The 20,663-nt window shown below is 36.0% G+C and overlaps 2 protein-coding genes across 3 annotated transcripts; both read right to left on the bottom strand.

The window, feature by feature from the left end:
• Positions 1-6,318: 6,318 nt before the first annotated feature.
• LOC132609351 (probable leucine-rich repeat receptor-like protein kinase At1g35710) lies at positions 6,319-8,046 on the bottom strand. The gene is made up of 4 exons (XM_060323297.1): positions 7,883-8,046; positions 6,970-7,354; positions 6,670-6,871; positions 6,319-6,572 (listed from the first exon to the last, which is right to left on the bottom strand). The coding sequence occupies exons 1-4, from the start codon at positions 8,044-8,046 to the stop codon at positions 6,319-6,321; spliced, it is 1,005 nt and encodes a 334-aa protein (XP_060179280.1).
• Positions 8,047-8,703: 657 nt separating this feature from the next.
• LOC132631625 (calmodulin-binding protein 60 B-like) lies at positions 8,704-20,210 on the bottom strand. 2 transcript variants are annotated; one of them, XM_060347267.1, is made up of 8 exons: positions 19,845-20,210; positions 16,665-16,740; positions 16,104-16,162; positions 14,329-14,822; positions 13,677-13,837; positions 13,392-13,595; positions 11,781-12,024; positions 8,704-9,811 (listed from the first exon to the last, which is right to left on the bottom strand). In XM_060347267.1, exons 1-8 carry the CDS (start codon positions 19,919-19,921, stop codon positions 9,252-9,254), a joined length of 1,875 nt encoding a protein of 624 aa, XP_060203250.1. In that variant the 5' UTR covers positions 19,922-20,210; the 3' UTR covers positions 8,704-9,251. The 2 variants fall into 2 exon arrangements, with proteins under 2 accessions (XP_060203250.1, XP_060203259.1); XM_060347276.1 differs by lacking the exon at positions 19,845-20,210 and adding an exon at positions 18,218-19,779.
• Positions 20,211-20,663: the final 453 nt, after the last annotated feature.

The raw sequence follows: 20,663 nt of genomic DNA, 5'->3' as shown, positions 1-20,663 counted from the left end.
ACAGCAGGATATTTTTTTATAAAACAAGCCATAGGTTTTTGTACCAACTAAATATTTCATAACTCTCGTTATGGCATGCCAATGTTCACTACCTGGCTTGCTTGTAAACCTGCTAAGTACTCCAACTGCATACGCAATATCAGGCCTAGTGCAATCAGTCACATATCTCAAACTTCCAATTAAGCTAGCATATTCCTTTTGATTTATCACATCATTGTCACTTTGAACAGGAAACAAGTGAACACTTGAATCAAAAGGAGTTATAACATGCTTGCAATCAAGAAAGTTATATTTTTTCAAGATTTTCTCAACATAATGTGACTGGTCAAGGAATATTTCATCACATGTTTTAGTAATTTTTATTCCAAGAATTAAATTTGCCTCACCAAGATCTTTCATGTCAAAATGGCTTCTAAGAATATTTTTAGTTTCATCAATACCATTCATGTTAGAGCCAAAGATCAACAAATCATCAACATAGAGGCAAACAATAACATGTGAATTATTCCAAGACTTGTGATAGATGCACTTATCACATTCGTTTGTTTTAAAACCATTTTCAATCATGCAGAAATCAATTTTCTCATGCCATTGCTTTGGTGCCTGTTTCAAGCCATATAGGGATTTAGTAAGTTTACACACTTTGCTTTCTTGGCCTGCTTCAATAAAACCTTCAGGTTGTTCCATATAAATTTCCTCATTTAGGTCCCTATTTAAAAAAGCAGTTTTTACATCCATTTGGTGAATATGCAAATCAAAAATTGCAGCAATAGCAATTAAAAGCCTTATGGATGTAATTCTAGTTACCGGAGAAAAAGTATCAAAAAATTCTAGGCCTTCTAGTTGTTTAAAACCTTTAGCAACTAGTCTAGCCTTATATTTATCAACAGAGTCATCCGGTTTTAACTTTTTTCTAAGGACCCATTTACACTCAACTATTTTACAACCCGGTGGTAAATCAACTAACTTCCAAGTTTTATTGGAAATAAGTGATTCCATTTCATCATTTACAGCCTCTTTCCAAAAAATAGCATCATGTGAAGATAAAGCTTCTTGTAAATTGAGAGGGTCATTTCCAACGTTAAAAACATAAAAATCAGGACCAAAATCTTTTTCTACTCTAGCTCTTTTACTTCTTCTTAACTCAAAATCATCACTTTCTTTATTTTTCAAAACAGAAGTAGAAGAGCTAGGTAGTGACAAAATATTTTCATTAGTCCTATGACCCCCACTATTTTTAGAATCAAATGGAAATTTATTTTCATGAAAAATAGCATCTCCTGATTCTATTATTATATTATCTTCAAAACTAAAAAATCTATAGGTTGTACTATTTGAAGCATAACCAAGAAAAGCACAAGTAGTAACTTTTTTACCCAATTTACTTATTTTGGGATCCATTAACCTTACATAAGCTAGACAACCCCAAACTCTTAGATATCCCAAATTTGGCTTGTGACCTCTCCACAACTCAAATGGTGTTAATTTAGTCTTTTTATGAGGCACACGATTCAACACATAACAAGCAGTTAAAATAGTTTCACCCCAAAAATTTAAAGGTGCACTAGACTCAATAAGCATGGCATTTGCCAACTCAACCAAAGTTCTATTTTTTCTCTCCGCAACACCATTAGATGCAGGAGAGTAAGGTGGAGTAGTTTCATGAATTATTCCCAATGATCTAACAAAAGAATTAAACTCATTCGACTCATATTCACGGCCTCTATCACTTCTAATTCTTTTTATTTTTCTACCAAACTGATTTTCAACTTCATGGAGATAAATTTTTAAAATTTTCAAAAGCATCACTTTTATTTTTCATCAAGAGAACATATGTGTACTTGGAAAAATCATCAATAAAAGTAATAAAATATCTATTTCCTCCAAGAGTTAAAATTCCTCCAAGTTCACAAATATCAGTATGAATTAACTCTAATAATTCAGTTTTTCTTTCAACTTGAAAATGAGGCCTTTTTGTGATTTTGGCTTTACTACAAGCTTCACATTTTTTAAAATCCTTTTTAATCATTGGGATTAATCCTAAACTACTCATGATTCCCACATAACGATTATTAATATGACACAAACGAGCATGCCAAAAATTAGTGGAAGAAAGCATGTAAACAGAATTAGTAACTTTATTCATCTCAACATTCAACTTAAACATCCCATCACAAGCATACCCCTTTCCCACAAAAATACCTTTTTTCACTATTACATATTGATCAGACTCAATAATCCGTTTGAAGCCTGCTTTATTAAGAAGAAAACTAGACATCAAATTTTTTCTCATGGAAGGAGTAAAAAGTACATCTTTTAGAGTTAACACCCTTCCTGAGGTAAAGCTCAACTCGACATCTCCCTTTCCAAGCACTTGAGTAGTGTGAGAATCACCAAGCATGATGGTTTTGGGTTCCTCAAATGGAGTATACACTTTGAACCAATCTTTGTCATAGCAGACATGACGGTTTGCACCAGAATCAGTCCACCATCCATCAACATTTTCAACCATATTTATGTCTGTTATCATCGCCACAAGTGGCTCTTCGGTAACGTTCGCCTGAGGTGTAGGACCACGTTTCCGAAACTTGCAAAATCGAGCAATATGCCCACTCTTGCCACAGACAAAGCATGGTCCTCCGTTTTGTGCTTGTTGATTTTATGCTTGGTTGATACCACCATTATTTTTCTTGGGAGGTCTACCGTTATTTTTCTTGAATATTTTCTTCTTATGCTTCATAGAGGTATTTTTGTTAGCATTAGGAGCAACATTATTTGAAGAAATTAAATTTACCTTATTTGTGACGGGTTGTAAGTTGCTCTCTTCCGTTTGCAAAAGTGCATCTTGGCCCCTTGCTTCTTCCTCCATGCGGATTCGCATAATCAATGTATCAAGAGAGGTTTCCTTTTGTTTGTGGCGCATAGTTTTTTGAAATTCCTTCCATGAAGGTGGAAGTTTATCTATTATGCCACAAACAATAAGGTTATCTCCAATTTTTATCTCCTCGGACCTGAGCTCTCCAACGATCATTATAAAATCTTGGGCTTGGTCTACCACTGATTTGTTATCTACCATTTGGAAATGAAAAAATCTACTAGCAGCATATTTTTTCGCTCCAGCCTCCTCGGTATCATATTTACTTTGCAACGCTTTCCAAATTTTCTTTGCAGTAGAGTAAGTTCTATCATAATAATCATAAAAATTATCTGATAGACAATTAAGTAAATAATACCGATACTTGTATGAATCTTCATCATACTTTTCAGTTTTTTCTTGAAAAGAAATAAGTTCTTCATCATTCATGGAACCGTTGTCTATTTTATTTGGATTCTTCTCAGTTAACACATAAGAAACATTGAGAAGGCTTAAGTAGAAAAGTACTTTACCCTTCCATCTCTTAAAATGAGTACCGTTGAACCGAAATGGCTTGTTTAGATCTCCTACTTTGACATCCGCCGATTTTTCAACTGTAGCCATTTGAATCTCCTTAAAAATTGTTGGTGATATTGCAATGAAATTACAAGTACAATTGAAAAATAAAAATGAAGAAATAAAATTTCTTCAGCTGAGGCGCGGATATCTCGCTCTCTTTAAGGAGATTCAAGTCCACTGCAGCAAATTTACCGGTCCAGCAGTAATCTTTCTGACTTGTCCCCTCCAGGATACAACAGCCCGATCACGTCGTATAACTCAACAAACTCTGGACAAGATGTTGAGTCCAAAGCTCCACAAAAAAAAAAGAACATCTTTCTTCAACTAATAAACTCTTTTATTTTTTACTTTCCTCACTTTTTATGAATTCTCCAAAGGATATATATTTTCCTCTCTACTCTCACAAGTTAAGGATTGGTAACTTATTTTTTTTTATATATATATGAATTGGTAAGTAATATCATCCTTATATAATGGATGAAAAAAAGTATAGTGGTCACTTTATTTTTCCACAAAACGTGAGAAACTTAGACAACATTTGTTTCTTTGTGGCTGCCCAAATGTGAAAAACATTGTCACATTTTATACCACAAAAATGTGAGTAACTAGACTACATTTTGTTTCTTTGTGGCTGCCCAATGTGAAAGGCATGGTCAAAGGAAGAAGAAAAGATACTTTGAATAATATTAAAATGCTTCAAAAACAAGTGGTACAATTAATGTTGATTATGTCAAATCTTGTGATAATCTTGCAGATCCACTAACCAAGGCCTTGGCAAGAGAAAAAGTCTGGAGCACATCGAGGGGGATGGGATTGAAGCCCATAAATTCATGAGTCGTATATGAGGAAACCCAACCTGGGGACTAGAGATCCTATAACCAGGTTCAATGGGAAAAACGAATCATATGATGACTTGTTGAGAAAAATGCACTATTTTATTTATTCCCTCCCTATGGTGTAAGTGCATTATTCTGTAACAATTTGTGGAGGTTGAGTTTATAAACTCTTAATGAAACTCTGTAGCTCGTATGAGTGGGGTGTTAAGTTACAGAAGCACTCTTGACAGATTTCACCTATGTGAGTGTGGAAGTAGGTCGCTTCCTATGAGAATTGGGCTCGTTCTCAAAAGCACTCATGAAAACTGGGATAGCACAAGGCTGTAATGTGCTAGCTATTAAAGCTCATGTCAACACCTTGATTATTATGTGTAAGCAGTAATTCTTTATTTCCCTAAAGCAGTCATAATTCAAGTTTGAGACCACTACGGCTCTGGAGTAAAGATTATTGTTTTACTAAGTGAAGGTTCAATGCAGAGCATACCTTCATTATGCATACTAGTCTACCTTCAACTAATAAGCTCTCTTAGATTAATATTAAAATGAGTGGGGGATTGTAAGTGTTTTTGAAGCATTTTAATATTATTCAAAGTATCTTTTCTTCTTCCTTTGACCATGCCTTTCACATTCGGCAGCCACAAAGAAACAAAATGTAGTCTAGTTACTCACATTTTTGTGGTATAAAATGTGACAATGTTTTTCACATTTGGGCAGCCACAAAGAAACAAATGTTGTCTAAGTTTCTCACGTTTTGTGGTAAAAGAAAATGTGACCTATACCTTTTTCATCCATTATATAAGGATGATATTATATAAGGATGATATTACTTACCAATTCATATATAAAAAAAAAAAAGTTACCAATCCTTAACTTGTGAGAGTAGAGAGGAAAATATATATCCTTTGGAGAATTCATAAAAAGTGAGGAAAGTAAAAAATAAAAGAGTTTATTAGTTGAAGGAAGGTGTTCTTTTTTGGTGGAGCTTTGGACTCAACATCTTGTCCAGAGTTTGTTGAGTTATACGACGTGATCGGGCTGTTGTATCCTGGAGGGGACAAGTCAGAAAGATTACTGCTGGACCGGTAAATTTGTTGCAGTGGGCTTGAATCTCCTTAAAGAGAGCGAGATATCCGCGCCTCAGCCGAAGAAATTTTATTTCTTCATTTTTATTTTTCAATTGTAATTGTAATTTCATTGCAATATCACCAACACTTACTACTCCCTCCGTCCCATAATAAGTGTCACCTTAGGAAACCAAGACATAAATTGGCTAGTTTTTTTCAATTCTACCCTTAGACAATAAAGTAACAACTAAATGATGATTGGAAAAGTCACATAGTAACTTGGTATTGTTGGATTTCCAATATCAAAAGTTTTACTTCTTGTGCGTGCTCTAATCAAAAGGTAAAAGTAATTTATTTTTATTATATTATTGATTTGTTAATATATTTGTTTTTTGCTAAGGTGGAACGGAGGGAGTACTATATTGGAACTGAAATTGTTGAAACCTAGAAATATCTCCCTGAGGGAAGTAACGTTCCCTAAACATTTAGGAAGAGATCTGAAAGTTGATTTTGAGTCAAGTCTATGATATCCAAGCGCGGTAATTTACATATATTATCTCCGATAGATCCTGTAAGTTTGTTATTACTCAAGTACAAGCGTTGAAGGCCTCTCGAGTTAAAAGTTGACGTGGGAATCGATCCAATCAAGTCGTTATCATTGAGATAATGACCTATTAATCTGCTCAAGTTCCCAACTTCATTTGGAATTTGACCTTTGATTTTGCAAGAAACGGCGGACAACTTTGTAAAAGACATGGAAAGATTCCCTGTGGAGGCTGGAAGCATGCCATCTAGAGGGTTCACACGTGTAGAAAGAAATGTCAAATCTCTACAATTTGCTAAGGAAGTCAAGAAGCTAAGCGATGAGTCACTTGTTAAATTATTTTCCCCCAAGTTTAGGAATTGCAGACGAGTCAAATATCCAAGAGAATTGGGAATCTAAGCCACTGAGTTTATTTGATGAAAGGTCTAGAGCAGTAAGTTTTTAACAATTGGAGATTGAATGAGGAATAATCCCAAAAAGATTGGTCAATTTATCCAGATAAAGATGTTCTATGTTGGGTAAGACAGAACATATGTTTGGTGGGATGATTCCTGATAGATTATTGTGTAACAGAGAAATTATTCTCAGCCTTGATATATTGAAGGACTCCATTTTAAGTGAGCCACTAAAACTATTAAATTCAAGACCAAGTTCCTCCAACTCCACGAGATTGCTAATATCTTTGGGTATTTCACCTATCAACACATGAAGAAAGAAGGAATACTAGTGAGTTTAACTAGCTGGTTCAATCTAGTATAAGTTGTATTTTTTGCTATCACTTGGAATATGTACCATTAAACCTATTTTCGTTAAGATATAAAACTTGCATCTTGGTTAAGTTGCCAATTTCCCATGGTAAGGATCCCTTGAGATTGTTTTTCGCCAGTAACAAATATTGCAGGGAGGAGATATTAAACATGGAGATTGGGATAGAGCCGGTAATCTGATTTCTCTCCATGCCTAAATCCATCAAATTAACAAGATTTCCGACTTCCTGAGGAATTACCCCAGCAATTCATGTGTATTAAAACTTTTGTGGAGGTAATTAGATACATTAATGTATTTGCTTCATAAGATAAAGCATGATTATACCTTCATAAGATAATGAAGGGTCATACCTGTGAAATGGTTAGATCCGAGAAATAATTTCTGCAAGTTACTCAATCTTCCAATTTCACGATGTATTGGTCCATCAAACTCATTTCCTGATAAAGGCAATATTTGAAGTTCTGAACAATTTGACAAGCTCGTAGGCGTATGACCATGAAGTTTGTTTATGGATAGATAAAGCCCTTTGAGTATTGGGAAACCATTGCCAAAATGATTAGGAAGAGTTCCAGATAAGTAATTGCTTGTAAATGCAATTACTTCAATTCTCGAAATGTTAAAAACTGCCAATGGTATAGAACAAGCTGATTGAATTGTATGAGCAAAACGTTCATGTTTTGAAGATTGTCGATCCCTTCTGGAATATTTCCTTGAAGGAAATTGTATGAAAGAATCAGAGTCTCCAACATTGAGGCGTTTGAAATAGATTGAGGGATAGAACCTATGAAATTGTTTCCACCTAAGCTTAAAAATCCTAGGTTTTCAACTATTCCAAGCTCTATCGGGATTTCACCCGTTAAGGAATTGAATGTCAAATCAAAAGTTTCAAGCTTTGAAATATTAAAATATGAAGAGGAGAGTCAACCGGAGAAACTATTATTTCTAAGATTTAGAACTTGAAGTTGGTGAAAAATCCCGAACCAAGAAGGAATCTCCCCTCTGAAATTGTTGAAACTTATATTAAGAAACTTAAGCCGGGGAAAGTGTGCCATTTCTTGAGGCAAATTGCCATAGAAATTGTTGTTTTTCAAGTCAAGAGAAACGAGAAATGTGGTTTCCAAAATCAGGTGGGATTCGGTCTGTAAGAGCCATGTTGAAAAGATTCAAGGACTTCACTTTCTGGTGGCGAGAGCCTCAAGTGATTCCTACCCAATGACAAATAGAAATAGCAGGAGACCAGCTTTCATCCAAGAAGTGAAAGGGGTCCGAAATGATTTCAGATTTAAGAGAAAGAAGAGCTAATTGATCAGTAGAAATGTTGGTTTGGATCATGGTTGAACTAGCCATAACATAGTGAAGCAACAAAAGTATTAAGCGAAAAGAGGTGAATGCTTTCTCCATAATTGCCTAAATTAGTAGGAATATGGATATGGCTAGTAACATGTGGGTTTGAGACTTTAAATAGCAATGAGATCTCTTTGGTCTTCCAGATTTATAAAATATATTTTTAGGAGACTTATTCATTCAAACATATTTTGAGGAAAAAACTTTTCTTTATTCGTTGTCATCTCAAGAGTAATAATACAACTAAATTGGAGCTAAAGGAAATAAAAGTGTGACTTTGTTCAAGTGGCAGACCAAGAAAGAAATATAAAAAGTGATTGACTAGAAAAGCAGTCGTCCACTATAATAACTTTTATAAAATATAAGATGCTTTTTTTTACCCCCTTCCTGGGAGTTCCCCGCTTTTTTGTCTCATTATTTATCTCATAATCAGTACTTCAAGTGAATTATCCAAGTATTTTTTCTTTTTTTTTTCTCAATATTATTTATCTTTGTTATCATTCAGTTTTGCCCCTAAAGCTTAGTAGGAATATTGGGAAACTAGCTTAGGAATTTCAAACCCGCAGGGTAATTAGCGCAAGCGCTAGAAACTAGAAAGACTAGCTAGTTATGACCTCTTTTTTTTGCTGCAAGAGAGCATGCTTTGATTTGTATCCTGGATGAGGATGAAGCTAAAGATCTGTGATACAGATGCCAATATACTGGAGCTACACATGTACAACAAATGGTTAGAGCACCCAAATATCATATTTTTATCAGTTCCCTATACAACTGTTTACAAAGCAAACATTATCTGATTGAAACAGGTTTTGCAACAAAACTCTAGGAATTACAGTCAACATCAATAAGAAAGTAAACTAGCGCTAACAAACATCTTGAGTTTAAGAGAAATGAAGTTACTTGCATGTCTCCAAGAAGTAGCTCATGTACTTTTCAACACGGGTCTAATCATGGGAATCCGTCAGAACCAAGAAATACAGATCATATGCTGAGAAAATCATTAGCACTAACTAATGATTGTTCCCTCGAAGGAGAGTACAATCGCAGACCACTTCCAGATGTTGGATTGAGCCTAAACTAGCACCACACCAGATGCGTATTCATGGCTGAACGACAAACTCAAATAGCGAGTGATAGTGCTCCTGACTCATGAGAGAAAGCCCAAACATCCCATTGCACACATACGTCACAAGCAATCAAATTCGAAGTGTATTCAGCCTCCAAGTGGATGCTATGAGAACTGAGAAGTGTAAAGATCAAATCTAGGAGTCATCCAATTCAATAATTTGAGCTCTTTTCTCTGCGGCTTTCTTCCTGATGAAAATGCCCCATCTCAATGCTGCTTTAAGTTTGAGCCACCCAACAACAGCCTTTCCTGAACGAGTCCGGTCCTCATTAATACCAAAGCTTGAAGAAGACATGCTGGGCATGTAAGATGATGCATATGGGTAATTATTATCTTCTGAGGTACTAGAAGAAGCATGATGATGCTGGCCACCCATGTTGAAAATATGGAGAAGATGTTGCATGTCGTCGTTCTCTAGCATTTCATGACTTCTTGTGCGTATTTCTTCCTCAGTGGTGAAGAACTCATCAGCTCCTTTATAGGATGTATTAGAAGTGCTAGCAGCAAAAAAGCTAGAAAATGAAGACTGTGATGGGTGAAGGGCCAATATACTCTCACTTCCAGGTGGCTGAGCTTGTTGCGACGTGCCTACAAAGTGGTTTTGAGGAAATGAAGCACCACTTAACTGTTCATTGACACTTAGATTCGTGTTCTGAGACTGTGTGGTATATGTACCCATAAGACTACCGTTATACCCTGGCAAAACAGAAACATGCTCATTATTAGGGGTAGCAAAATTAGCCATGAAAACATGATCCGCCCAACCCGCCCAAGTTCGGGCTGATCATTGACGTGCCTATTTATTAGCTCAGCCCATTTCAACCCATACAGGATTTGGGCTACATATGAGATATCTTGTCAAAATATTTTTTTCAATTTTTATTTATTTGATATGTTATATATAGCCATAATAAAGAAAAAAAGTAGTTTCGTTAGGTACTTCAAAATTATAAAAGAACAAACAAAGAAATTAAAACTTAGTAAGAATTGGGGGGTTGGGTTATGACCTGCATTTTAACCCATTTCAGCCTAATGATCCGCCCAATTCTTAGCTCAGCCCATTTTGATCCGCCCAAATCAATGACCTGCTCATTTATTAGCTTAGCCCATTTTGATCCGCCCAAATCTAGCCCAACCCGCCCATTTGACACCCTCTAATTATAACATATCTAATGAGTTAGCTCAACCGAGCAGTTATTCATAGTTTCATACCTAATAGATCAGCCAATTGTTAGGTGAGAGTTATAACGCATTCAAGTACTTAAAACTAGAATGAGTTTATGTCAAATATGTCAGTAAAATATATAGCATAAGATACTATTCCATTTTATGAGACAGCATGACTAGGTATGGTGACTAAGAAGTAAATTCGACTTGGACATTATTTTAGCAGCAGTAGAGGAAAGGAAAGAGCTGCTCATGAGTTGGTTAGGAACAATCATGCTTAATTTTCACACTGATTCAGCACTCTATCATAGTCCAACTCCGTTGAGATATGGAACTAGCTATATTTTTTTCAAAGAGATTTGAGTTATTGGAGGGAATAATATGCTGAAATAATGAATAACTTGCTTAGGCACAGGAATATCACTTGTGATATGTGAGAAACCTACAATAGATTTCTTTCTAAAGAAATACAGCCCAGAGCCAAGATGGACAACTTTTTACAAGTAAACTTGAAAACGTGTATTTTTTCTGAAACTGGAAAAAGAAAACTTTGTATGCGTGTATAATAGAGGACAATGAAAAGCCAAAAGTCACAAGAATCACTCCTCTTTATTGACCAGCTAAGGCTACAATTCTCTATAGATAATCAGATGAGAGAAAATTAATTTGTTTTTCCAACTCTTGAGTAGTTAAAGCTATATGTCAAATCTTGATGTCTTAATACAAAGACCTATGACCGTAACTTATTGGATATGAAGGCATAATTAATTAAATGAAGAGAAAGCTCAAGAAGCTTAAAAACACTCAGTCTTGATGGTTTTACTTAGGAAACAACGGCATGCCAGATAATATCCGATGCATAATGTACACTGAGAGTTCAAGCTTATGCTACTGGATGTGTGCAGATTCTTATCATTTAGATTCATATTTCTGGCTAGGGGTGGCAAAACTAGCCCATGAAAACAACTGTCAAACCCACCCATTCATTAGCTCAGCCCATTTCAGCCCAACCCATTTTAACCCATAAAAAAATGAGTTGATATGCAGCCAAAGTTGACCCATGAGAAATCTTGTCAAAAAAGATTTCAAAAAGACATTTTTTTTATTTGATATGTTATATATAGCCATAATAAAGAAAAGATAGCTTTATTAGTACTAAAAATTATAACAAAATAAACAAAGATGCTAAAACTTAGTAGAATTGGGCGGGTTGGATTATGACCCGCTTTTTAGCCCATTTCAGCCCAAGTAACTTTTGGGAGGACCGATAACCCGCCCATTTATCAACTCAGCCCATTTTGAACGGCCCAAGTTCAGCCCAACCCACCCATTTGACACCCCTATTTCTGGCAATGAATTATCTTTCAAGTTACCAAAGGAGCTCACTAAGAAGCCAAAACAGCAGTAAAAGCAAACCAATGGGCAAAATTTAACACAATTCAAGATGAGCATAACTTAAGCAGTCAGCTAATATTTTGCATCTGATGCATACTTATACCTTCCAATCCCATGTTCAATCCTGGATTAATAGGAGGCTGCTCTGATGAAGTTGAACCAGGAACGCTTGGTAGATTAAGTTGATGATCAAAAGAACTAGAATGGTTCTGAGAGCCAGTTGTAAGATCATACTGAGGAGCATCTGAGCTTTTATTCTGATTAATGCTTAAAAGAGATTGGCCATCATATTCAACAACATGCATCCAGTTGTCATATGCTTTCTTGACTAAGTTGTCCACATATTCCTGCAAGAACATTTTGATTTTTGCTTAAGATCTTCCTCATATAGGGAAAGTAAAACAATCCAAAGTCAAGCTTATGCAAATGATACTAACATGTTATATACTACTCCCTCCAGTCCAAAATAATTGATGTTTTAGCCTTTAAAAGTTGGTCCAAAAAATTTTTATATTTCACAAACCTAAGAAGGTATTTTAATTCCCAATTCCCATGACACATTCCTAATACCCACGATAATTATGTCTACCCTAAAAAGAAAAGAAAATCATAATTAAGGTATTTTAGTCAAAGCCCCTTTTAACTTTTAGGAGTAAGTGAATTCCTTAATCCATGTGCCCAAGCCTAAAACTTGAATTATTTTGGACTGGAGGGAGTAATAAGTAATAAGCACTACTTCGAAGTTCTAGAATATGACACAGACAAAAGAAAGGGGCGAACTGCATCAAAATAGAGTGGCGATTGGGCAAGATGGGTAAGATTTAGATAGGCTAAAGAAGCTTTAGGAAAAGATTCGTACAAACTGCATTAAAAATAGGCATGGGAACTGGACGAGCTGGGTCGGATTTAGATGGGCTAAAAATGACTTTAGAAAATTATTCGGTCTCAAAGAATTAAGGGTCAAACATGGTTGAGTCGAAAGATTTGGGCTGTGAATAACAAAAACCTCGATTTAACCCATTTAGGGACATGCTTGATAGAGCCCATTTCCTGGACTTCAGTATCCAATACGACAAATTAAATGTTTTCTTGGAAGTGCTTGAAAAGATTTCTTCAGCTCACCGAGGACATGACCCTAGATAGGAGAGCATGGATGCCGAGGATTAGGATAGACGGTTAGAAGGTAATCGATCGTCTTCTCTCTTCCCAGTGGTAGAGCAAGGTTCTAGTCTGGAGCCTATATATTCCCTTACCGGTATTATCATTATTATGCTAGCATTATCTTATTATTCAATTTTATTACTACTGTTGTTTTTTTTTTACTTTGGTTACTTTTCTTTCTTCAATATTTTCATCATAGTTTTTTACTCTTGCATTTATTTCAAACCATGCCCTGAAAAATGATTTTCTTGAGCTGAGGGTCTATCAGAAACAGCCTCTTCACCCCGCAAAGGTAAGATCTGCGACTCTGCGTACAGCCCACCCTCTCCGGACCCCACTTGTAGGACTATACTGGATATGTTATTATTGTTGTTGTTGTTTTTCGAGTGAAAAGTTGAATTCTTCACTGCTACAGCAAGCAATTCGAGGTGCATAGTATTTTTTCTTTTGTTTCTTTTACAAATTGTTCAATGGGTCCATGACTTATTCAAAAAGAGAAGAAAGAATAAAAAATAAGTACGTAAAAGAGGAAAAAGAATTCAATAATACAAACCTTTTGATCGTCTGAAAGAGAATCAACTGAATGATACTGTCCACCAGAGATTAAACCACACAACTCATAGATATTGCTAAAAACAACCCCAACACTCTTCATATCATCAGGATAATAGACATAAAGCTTCCCACTAAGAACACAGGTCTTAGCATGCTCCACAAGAGCATCCCACATTTTATTTGACATTCCACTTCCCAAGATCTGAGAAAACGACAAGAAAATGTTAAGATATAAAGACAATCGTTAAATTAATTTCCAATATTACAGGTTTGATATTATTACATTTCTGAGCCTCTGAGTGTCTCTCACGATGAGTCGTAGAAAGTCTTCCACTGTAAATATGCCAGCTTTATTTAGCCTCTTGTGGAAGGATCCATCTTTCCCTATCTTTTCCAATCTCCAAACATCATCATTTAATGCAGGTGGATAATGTTTCTTGTACACTGATGAATAAGACAGTCACAGAATTACAACAGATAAGATAATTGTAACTTGCATATAAAATGGGAAAGTTACACATTTGGCTGGTCACCAAAAATAATTACATTCGCTAGCCAAATATACATTTTTGGACCGCTCAAAAGAATAAGATAGCAAATGTATAGGTTTTGTATATTAAGTATAAATATACATATAAAATGCATATTGTATACAAAATATATACATATAATATACATAAATACACATAATCAGTACATAGGTTTCATATATTTTGGCTAGCTCCTGTAATTAATTTCGGCAATGGGCCAGAAATGAAAAATTCCCAAAAATATACACCATTATGTAATATACTATTATGTAATGTATATCTTATATATATTATACATTCATATACAAAAAACAAATATACATTTGCTGGCTATTATTTTGGCAGGTGGCTATTTATGTCAATTTCTCAATAAAATGGCACATAATTGACATAATATAGACTTACATTCTCCTCGATGATCCTTCACACTGAAGGCTTCTGTTTTTGCCTCACGAATGTGAATTCCCTCTCGACAACCTGACACAACTTTTAAGCCTAGCCTGAACTTTCTGCTTCTAATCCAGCTAGAGTTGTCAGTAAATGAAAATTCACCAAGACTACCTACACCTTCCTTCAATATCACTTGCAAGTCTCCTGTAAGAAGCGGCCTTTTCCCATCACGCTCCTTCACAATGTGAGACTCGAAGTCTTCTTCAGTCCAACCATCATCATCCTCATTATTGAAATCTCCTCCAAGCACAACAACATCTAGTTTAAGAGAGGATTCTGGACCTGATGTTACAACATGGCCCGTATTTCCATCCAGCAAGACAACATGGATTGCGGAACCCTTCTCTCCTTCTACTTTCCCTCCGGTAAAGAGAGGTAGTGACAATTTAGACCTGAATTGAAGCTGCAAATTTCTCCCATCTGGCCCTTCAATTCTTTTTGGAGAAACCCTGCATCATTTTTTAGCTGCTCAGTATCACGATAAAGGGGGCAGTCATTTAAAGCAAATTACACGGGAACTCAAGCAAGCAGAGGCGGTACTCTAACTTTTGATGAATTGCCTGAGTGGCAAAGAGTTGTTAAGACATAATTACATTTTTGGACTGCTCAAAAAACAAAAATGGCCAGCAAATGTATAGGTTTTGTATATTTTATATGTAAATTTTGGCTACCGCCGTAATGAAACATGATATATGGATATATCAATTCTAGCAATTTTCAAATAGATCAGGATAGCTAGATGGCTGAAATGTAGTCGGAGAATCTATATGTATATCGATATGTATAGTGGGATCGTATTAAATAGAGAGTATATTATTATTTTAGATTTAACCAATTTGATGAATTACTCCAATTTTGGCTACCGCCGTAACTTATTTGGGCCGACGGGTCAAAAATGGAAAAAAACTCAAGAACTAAGTGGCCAACAACCTCAAGGCTCTCATCCAAATATAACCCAGGCAGTATTTCAAGCGAACCTTTCTATCCAATACACTTGTGAGAAAGAAAAACTATTTCTATTTTTAGTAACATCCAAATGCTAGTCCTGCTAGTTCTTGAAACATTAATTCCATTGAACGGTCAGCATCCAATGGGAGGAATCCACCTTACAATTTGGCAGAAGAAACTTATCGCAAGAAGTTATATTAATTACACATAGAAGTTTGGAACTACGACAAATTCCAATAAAACCAGCGAAGCAAAGGCTAATTTATCTTTGAAAAGGTTCACATATAAAATACCGTGGAAAGTATTTAAATGTGAGCACTTCATACTAAGCAACAAATATTAAGCGAAAGAACATAGTGGATTCCAATCTGATTGAAGCCTGGGCCTGTTTCCATTTAATTAATGTTTATCCATTTGTGGAGCTCTATAAAAATATAAAGACTTTTCTTTTTTATAAGATCTTTAAAAATATAAGGACTTAACCAAACCACTTAGAGATATTCTTTTGACTCTCTAATACCTTACCAAACTAACTTTGATATTGCTGCCACTGCAGCATTATCATGCATGACAAGTCTACAACTTGGACTCTAATCAACAAATTGATCACCAGAACACTACTGAATATGACTGCTACAACAAAGGGTACCAGCCTGATCTAAATTTTAGAACGTCAGTCAAAAACAAGGCAAACCTCCTAGAATTGTGAACAATAATAGGTTCAAAAGTAAATCAAATGATCCTCAATAGGATAATTTGTGAACACCTAGAATTTGACATACCTTGCATTAAGTTTAGTAGGGCCAAGTTTTGCTAAAGCACGCTCCACTTCTTCACTAACCTGGTGAGAACAAAGGAATATCCAGAAATAAGAATCAAGAACCACCTAAGGCAGAAGACTATTTTTGAAAGTGCAACAAAAACGAAAGATTAAGCAAGAAACGAAAGCACACTTCAGCATTATTTCTAACCAATACAGGAGCACACGGACTGGTGAATAGAACTTCCGTGATACAAATATTTCAACGCCATGCATCAGTACACAGTACATGAATAAACTAGATATTCCCAAATAGAATTCGCAATAAAACCTTGAAATTGAGATCAACAAATTATATCACATACCAACTTAAATTACCAGCTGTGTTTAACAGAAAAGTTGACAGATCTAAAACTGTCATAAGAAAGAAACACTTGATTAAATGGCATTTCAAGGAAGCATTGAAACTGTGCACACCGCACTCTCGGGGGAGCGAGAGAGAGAGAGAGATTACAACAGCTATAGTTTTATAGCTATAATCCAGTGAATGGGAGGAGAAGTCATAAAGGCCTAATAGTCTTACAACTCTCCGAAGAATTGGCTCCAGTGATGAGCAGAGTTTCTGCAGACTGTCCACCTTGAGCGCTTCGACAATAACACTGCACTAACCATGTAATTTTCAATAAATGATGCAATAGTTCCCATGAATGATACACAGAAAGATGACGTCAGCTACAATAGGTATTGAATTTCAGCTTCTCGGAGAAAAATAAGACAATCCACTTCAAACAGTTTCATGTTAGATTGAAGCACAAAATATGACATCCAATACCTATGAATCTATTGTTTTGCATTAAGGGAGTGTTTGATATGGAGGAAAATATTCTTCAAAAAGTGTGTTCCAATTCTCGAATGTTTGGGAGGTCAAAATATTTTGAAAAACATTTTCTAGGGGAAAACAAGCTTAAATTGAGGAAAATGACTTCCCTAATGGAAGTAGGAAAACAAGTTCCATAAGTGATATTCCAAATTCATCGTCTCCTCCCCACCCACCCAATGCCCCAACCCCCAACCCTTGACTACCCTAACCCCGCAACCCCTGAAACCCCACTCCCCATCCCACCCCATATAGTGTTTTGCTAGATTACATACAAATGTTCTTGAGATAATTTTTTTTTTTTTTTGTTTACTTACCAAAACATGAAAATAAGTAAGAAACCAACTTGTTTTCCAACATAACACTTTCTAGGAATACATTTTCTTTCGTACCCAACACACCCTAGAAGAAAAAACTATGAACGGAAGTACGGATTTGTACAAGAACAACATACCCAACGTAATCCCACAAGTGGGGTTCGGGGAGGATAGTTTGTAAGCAGACCTTACCCCTAACTTGTGAGGTAGAAAGGCTGTTTCCGATAGACCCTCGGCTCACAAAAGCATTTCAAAGTAGTTTTGAAAAAAGAAAATAGAAAAGTGAAGAAGCCATGCCAAATAATAAGTAAAGCATTACATAGCAATCTAAAAGAAAGGGACGGTAACAACAACTAAATAAGACGGTAACCAGAGTACAAGAAACAACAAATAGTAACCGAAATCAAAGAACAATAAACTATGAGAATAATACTAATACTACTGGTATGAAAGACGAAGTAGATACGGTGTTCCGCACTACCACTAAGCCTATCCCACAAGAAAGCAAGACAACACTCAACTACCAACAAACTGTCTATCCTAATCCGCGACCTCCATATCCCTCTATCTAAGGTCATGTCCTCAGTAAGCTAAAGATGCGTCATGTCATGTCTAATTTCCTCTCCCCAAACCTTCCACGTCCTCCCTCTACCTCTCCCATCACTGTCAACCTCTCACACCTCCTCAGTGAGGCATGTGTGTCTCTCCTCTTCACATGCTCATACCATCTCAAGCTAGCTTCCCTCATCTTGTCGATCATGGTGGCCGCTCCCACTTGTCCGAGATATCTTCATTCCTAATCCTATCGCTCCTAATATGTCTGTACACCCATCTCAGCATCCTCATTTCCAAAACTTTCATCTTCTGACATGGGAATTCTGGACTGGCCAACACGCCACCCATGCAACATAGTTGGTCTACCCACCACTTTGTAAAACTTACCTTTTTGAGTTTTGGTGGCACATTCTTATCGCACAAGACTCAGGATGCGAGCCTCCATTTCATCCACAACGCACCAATATGATGTGTGACATCATTGTCGATTCACCATTTCCTTGAATTATAGACCCAAGATACTTGAAACTTCCTCTCTAATGGCTTGTGAATCCAGCCTCACTTCCACGCTAGCCTCATGCCTTACGTTCTTGAACTTGCACTCCAAGTATTCTGTTTTGGTCCTGCTCAACCTAAACCCTTTGGACTCCAAGGTTTGTCTCCAAACCTCCAGCTTAGCGTTAACTCTGCCGCGAGCCAGTCAATCAATACTATGTCATCTGCAAATATCATGCACCATGGGACCTCACCTTGGATATAACGTGTCAATTCATCCATCACCAAGGTAAATAAAACAGGCAAAAAGCTGATCTGTGGTGCAACCGCATCACGACTGGGAAGTAGTCCGAGTGTCCAACTACTGTCCTTACCCGGGACTTGGCTACATCGTACGCGTCTTTAATCGTCCTAGCGTACGCCACAGGTACACCTCTAGCCTCTAAACATCTCCATAGAACTCGCGTTGGAACTTTATCATATTGTCTTTTCTAGGTCAAAGAACGCCATATGTAACTTGTAAGTCCCACTTCCTCTCCATATGTTTCTCCACCAAACTCCTTAATGAATGGATTTTGTGGTTGATCGCCCCAGCATAAATCCCAACTAGTTATCGGAAATAGAAACACCCCTCCTCACCCTCATTTTCACTCTCTCCCAAACTTTCATAGTGTGGCTTAGCAACTTGATACTCCTATACTTGTTACAACTTTGGATATCACCCTTGTTCTTGTACAACAGAATTTGTAAAATGAAATAATAGTATTCTAGATGGCGACAGTAAACGTAAAACAGTTGATTGACCATCACATAGAATAGGCCTCCAAGAGAAGCATCTGCCAATTTGACGGTCCGAGATACCAATAGGATTTCAAAGCAGTTGGCTTGGGATGCTCAAGTATGTTCAGGGTTGCAAATTAGAGGGGATAACGTTCATCTCTTTAATCCTACTGACAGTTGAGTCCTCAAACTTTGACTAACCCATGGGAACCGACCTACTACATCACTTCCATTGCTGTGGCAAGCAATCATTCCATATCCTCACTGTTACTTCATTGGCAAAATTAGCTCAAATCATAGTAAGGTAAAAGCACTAAAACCCATGTCCCCAGGTACATAATCTACGTGGTTGTGTTGTGCGACAAAAAAACCATCTAACACAGTCTATAGACAGAATATAACACCCAAAATATTACTCCATCCATTTCAATTTGCTTTGTCTAGTTTTTACTTGGCACGAAACTTTTGAATGTTGTGGTCTTAAACTAAACTATCTAGTATGTACCAAAATATCATTTAACCGTGTGATATTAAATATGTCACGTGGAAAGTTAGAATTAAAAAATTGTTAAAAAAGAACGGTGGGAGTAGTTCAAAAATATGTGAATTTTATTTTAAAATGTTTAAAGATTCTATTCCCAAATTCATGATCAACGCTAAACTGTTTGACTCTCGAAATAGAAAATTGTGTCACGTAAATTAAAACAGAGAAAGTAGTTCTTGATGATTTTTTAATTACCTGGCAAGAGCAGGTCTTTTTCTATCAGGTTGATTTTCTTCACTACTGCTAGCATCAAGTGCACGTTTCCTATCCATTTTCCTTAATTGGGTCTCTTTTAGATCTGTTTTTTTTTTTTTTTAACTGTTTGCAGTTAAAATTGGAGTATCAGATTCTAAGGGCCAAAAAGGAGATTAAAAAGGAAATGAAAGATGAAAGAGAAAAGGGGAAAGCGGGAAAATTGAAAGAAAGAGAAATTGTTGAGGGGGTTTCGAGGAAATTTCGAGGAAGATAAGTGGGATTTATGGGTATCTGCAGATACTGCACTAACTGCTAAAAATAGTTCACTGTTTTTAATTTTTCATAGCTGCCTAGCTCTGGCTTGCATGGTGTATCTATTGAAATGAAATTATTGGGATGATATAAAATAATGTTAGGCATGGTTTGGTAACTAGTTAGAGTCATGCGAGTATTAGTAATATGGGTATTAGTTAGAAGAAAATTTATGTATTATTTTATGCGGAGATGAGTTGTGCAGAGTTTTAATTATTTCATTTTGTGTCCTGCATAAAATAATATATGAATTTCATCGTAACTTATACATGAATTAGTTATGCAGGTTTCTAAATTGCAGATCCAAAGCCGTATTAATTTTATACATGAATAACTTACTTTCTAACCAGCTACTAAACGTGATATTACTTATGTAAGATTTAATACATGAATAACTTGTCTCATTATTAGCTATCAAACGATCCCTTTTATATTTAAGTGGAGGATTTCACGGACTTTCTAATCGTACACTAATCTTATTGAAACAAAAGCTTGATATTTAAATAA

Source organism: Lycium barbarum, chromosome 1 (assembly GCF_019175385.1).
Source record: "Lycium barbarum isolate Lr01 chromosome 1, ASM1917538v2, whole genome shotgun sequence".
Classification (NCBI taxonomy): Eukaryota; Viridiplantae; Streptophyta; class Magnoliopsida; order Solanales; family Solanaceae; genus Lycium; species Lycium barbarum.
This window is presented reverse-complemented; position numbering and strand designations above follow the sequence as displayed.

Coding starts and splice junctions, on each gene's coding strand:
- LOC132609351 (XM_060323297.1), bottom strand. CDS start 8,046: ATGGAGAAAGCATTCACCTCTTTTCGCTTAATACTTTTGTTGCTTCAC. Junction 7,355..7,882: donor CACTTCTTGGATGAAAGCTG/GTCTCCTGCTAT, acceptor ATTTCCTTCAAG/GAAATATTCCAGAAGGGATC. Junction 6,573..6,669: donor TAACGAAAATAGGTTTAATG/GTACATATTCCA, acceptor ATGTGTTGATAG/GTGAAATACCCAAAGATATT.
- LOC132631625 (XM_060347267.1), bottom strand. CDS start 19,921: ATGGATAGGAAACGTGCACTTGATGCTAGCAGTAGTGAAGAAAATCAA. Junction 16,741..19,844: donor AAAAGACCTGCTCTTGCCAG/GTAATTAAAAAA, acceptor TGGTTAGTGCAG/TGTTATTGTCGAAGCGCTCA. Junction 9,812..11,780: donor ATTGAACATGGGATTGGAAG/GTATAAGTATGC, acceptor CTGTTTTGCCAG/GGTATAACGGTAGTCTTATG.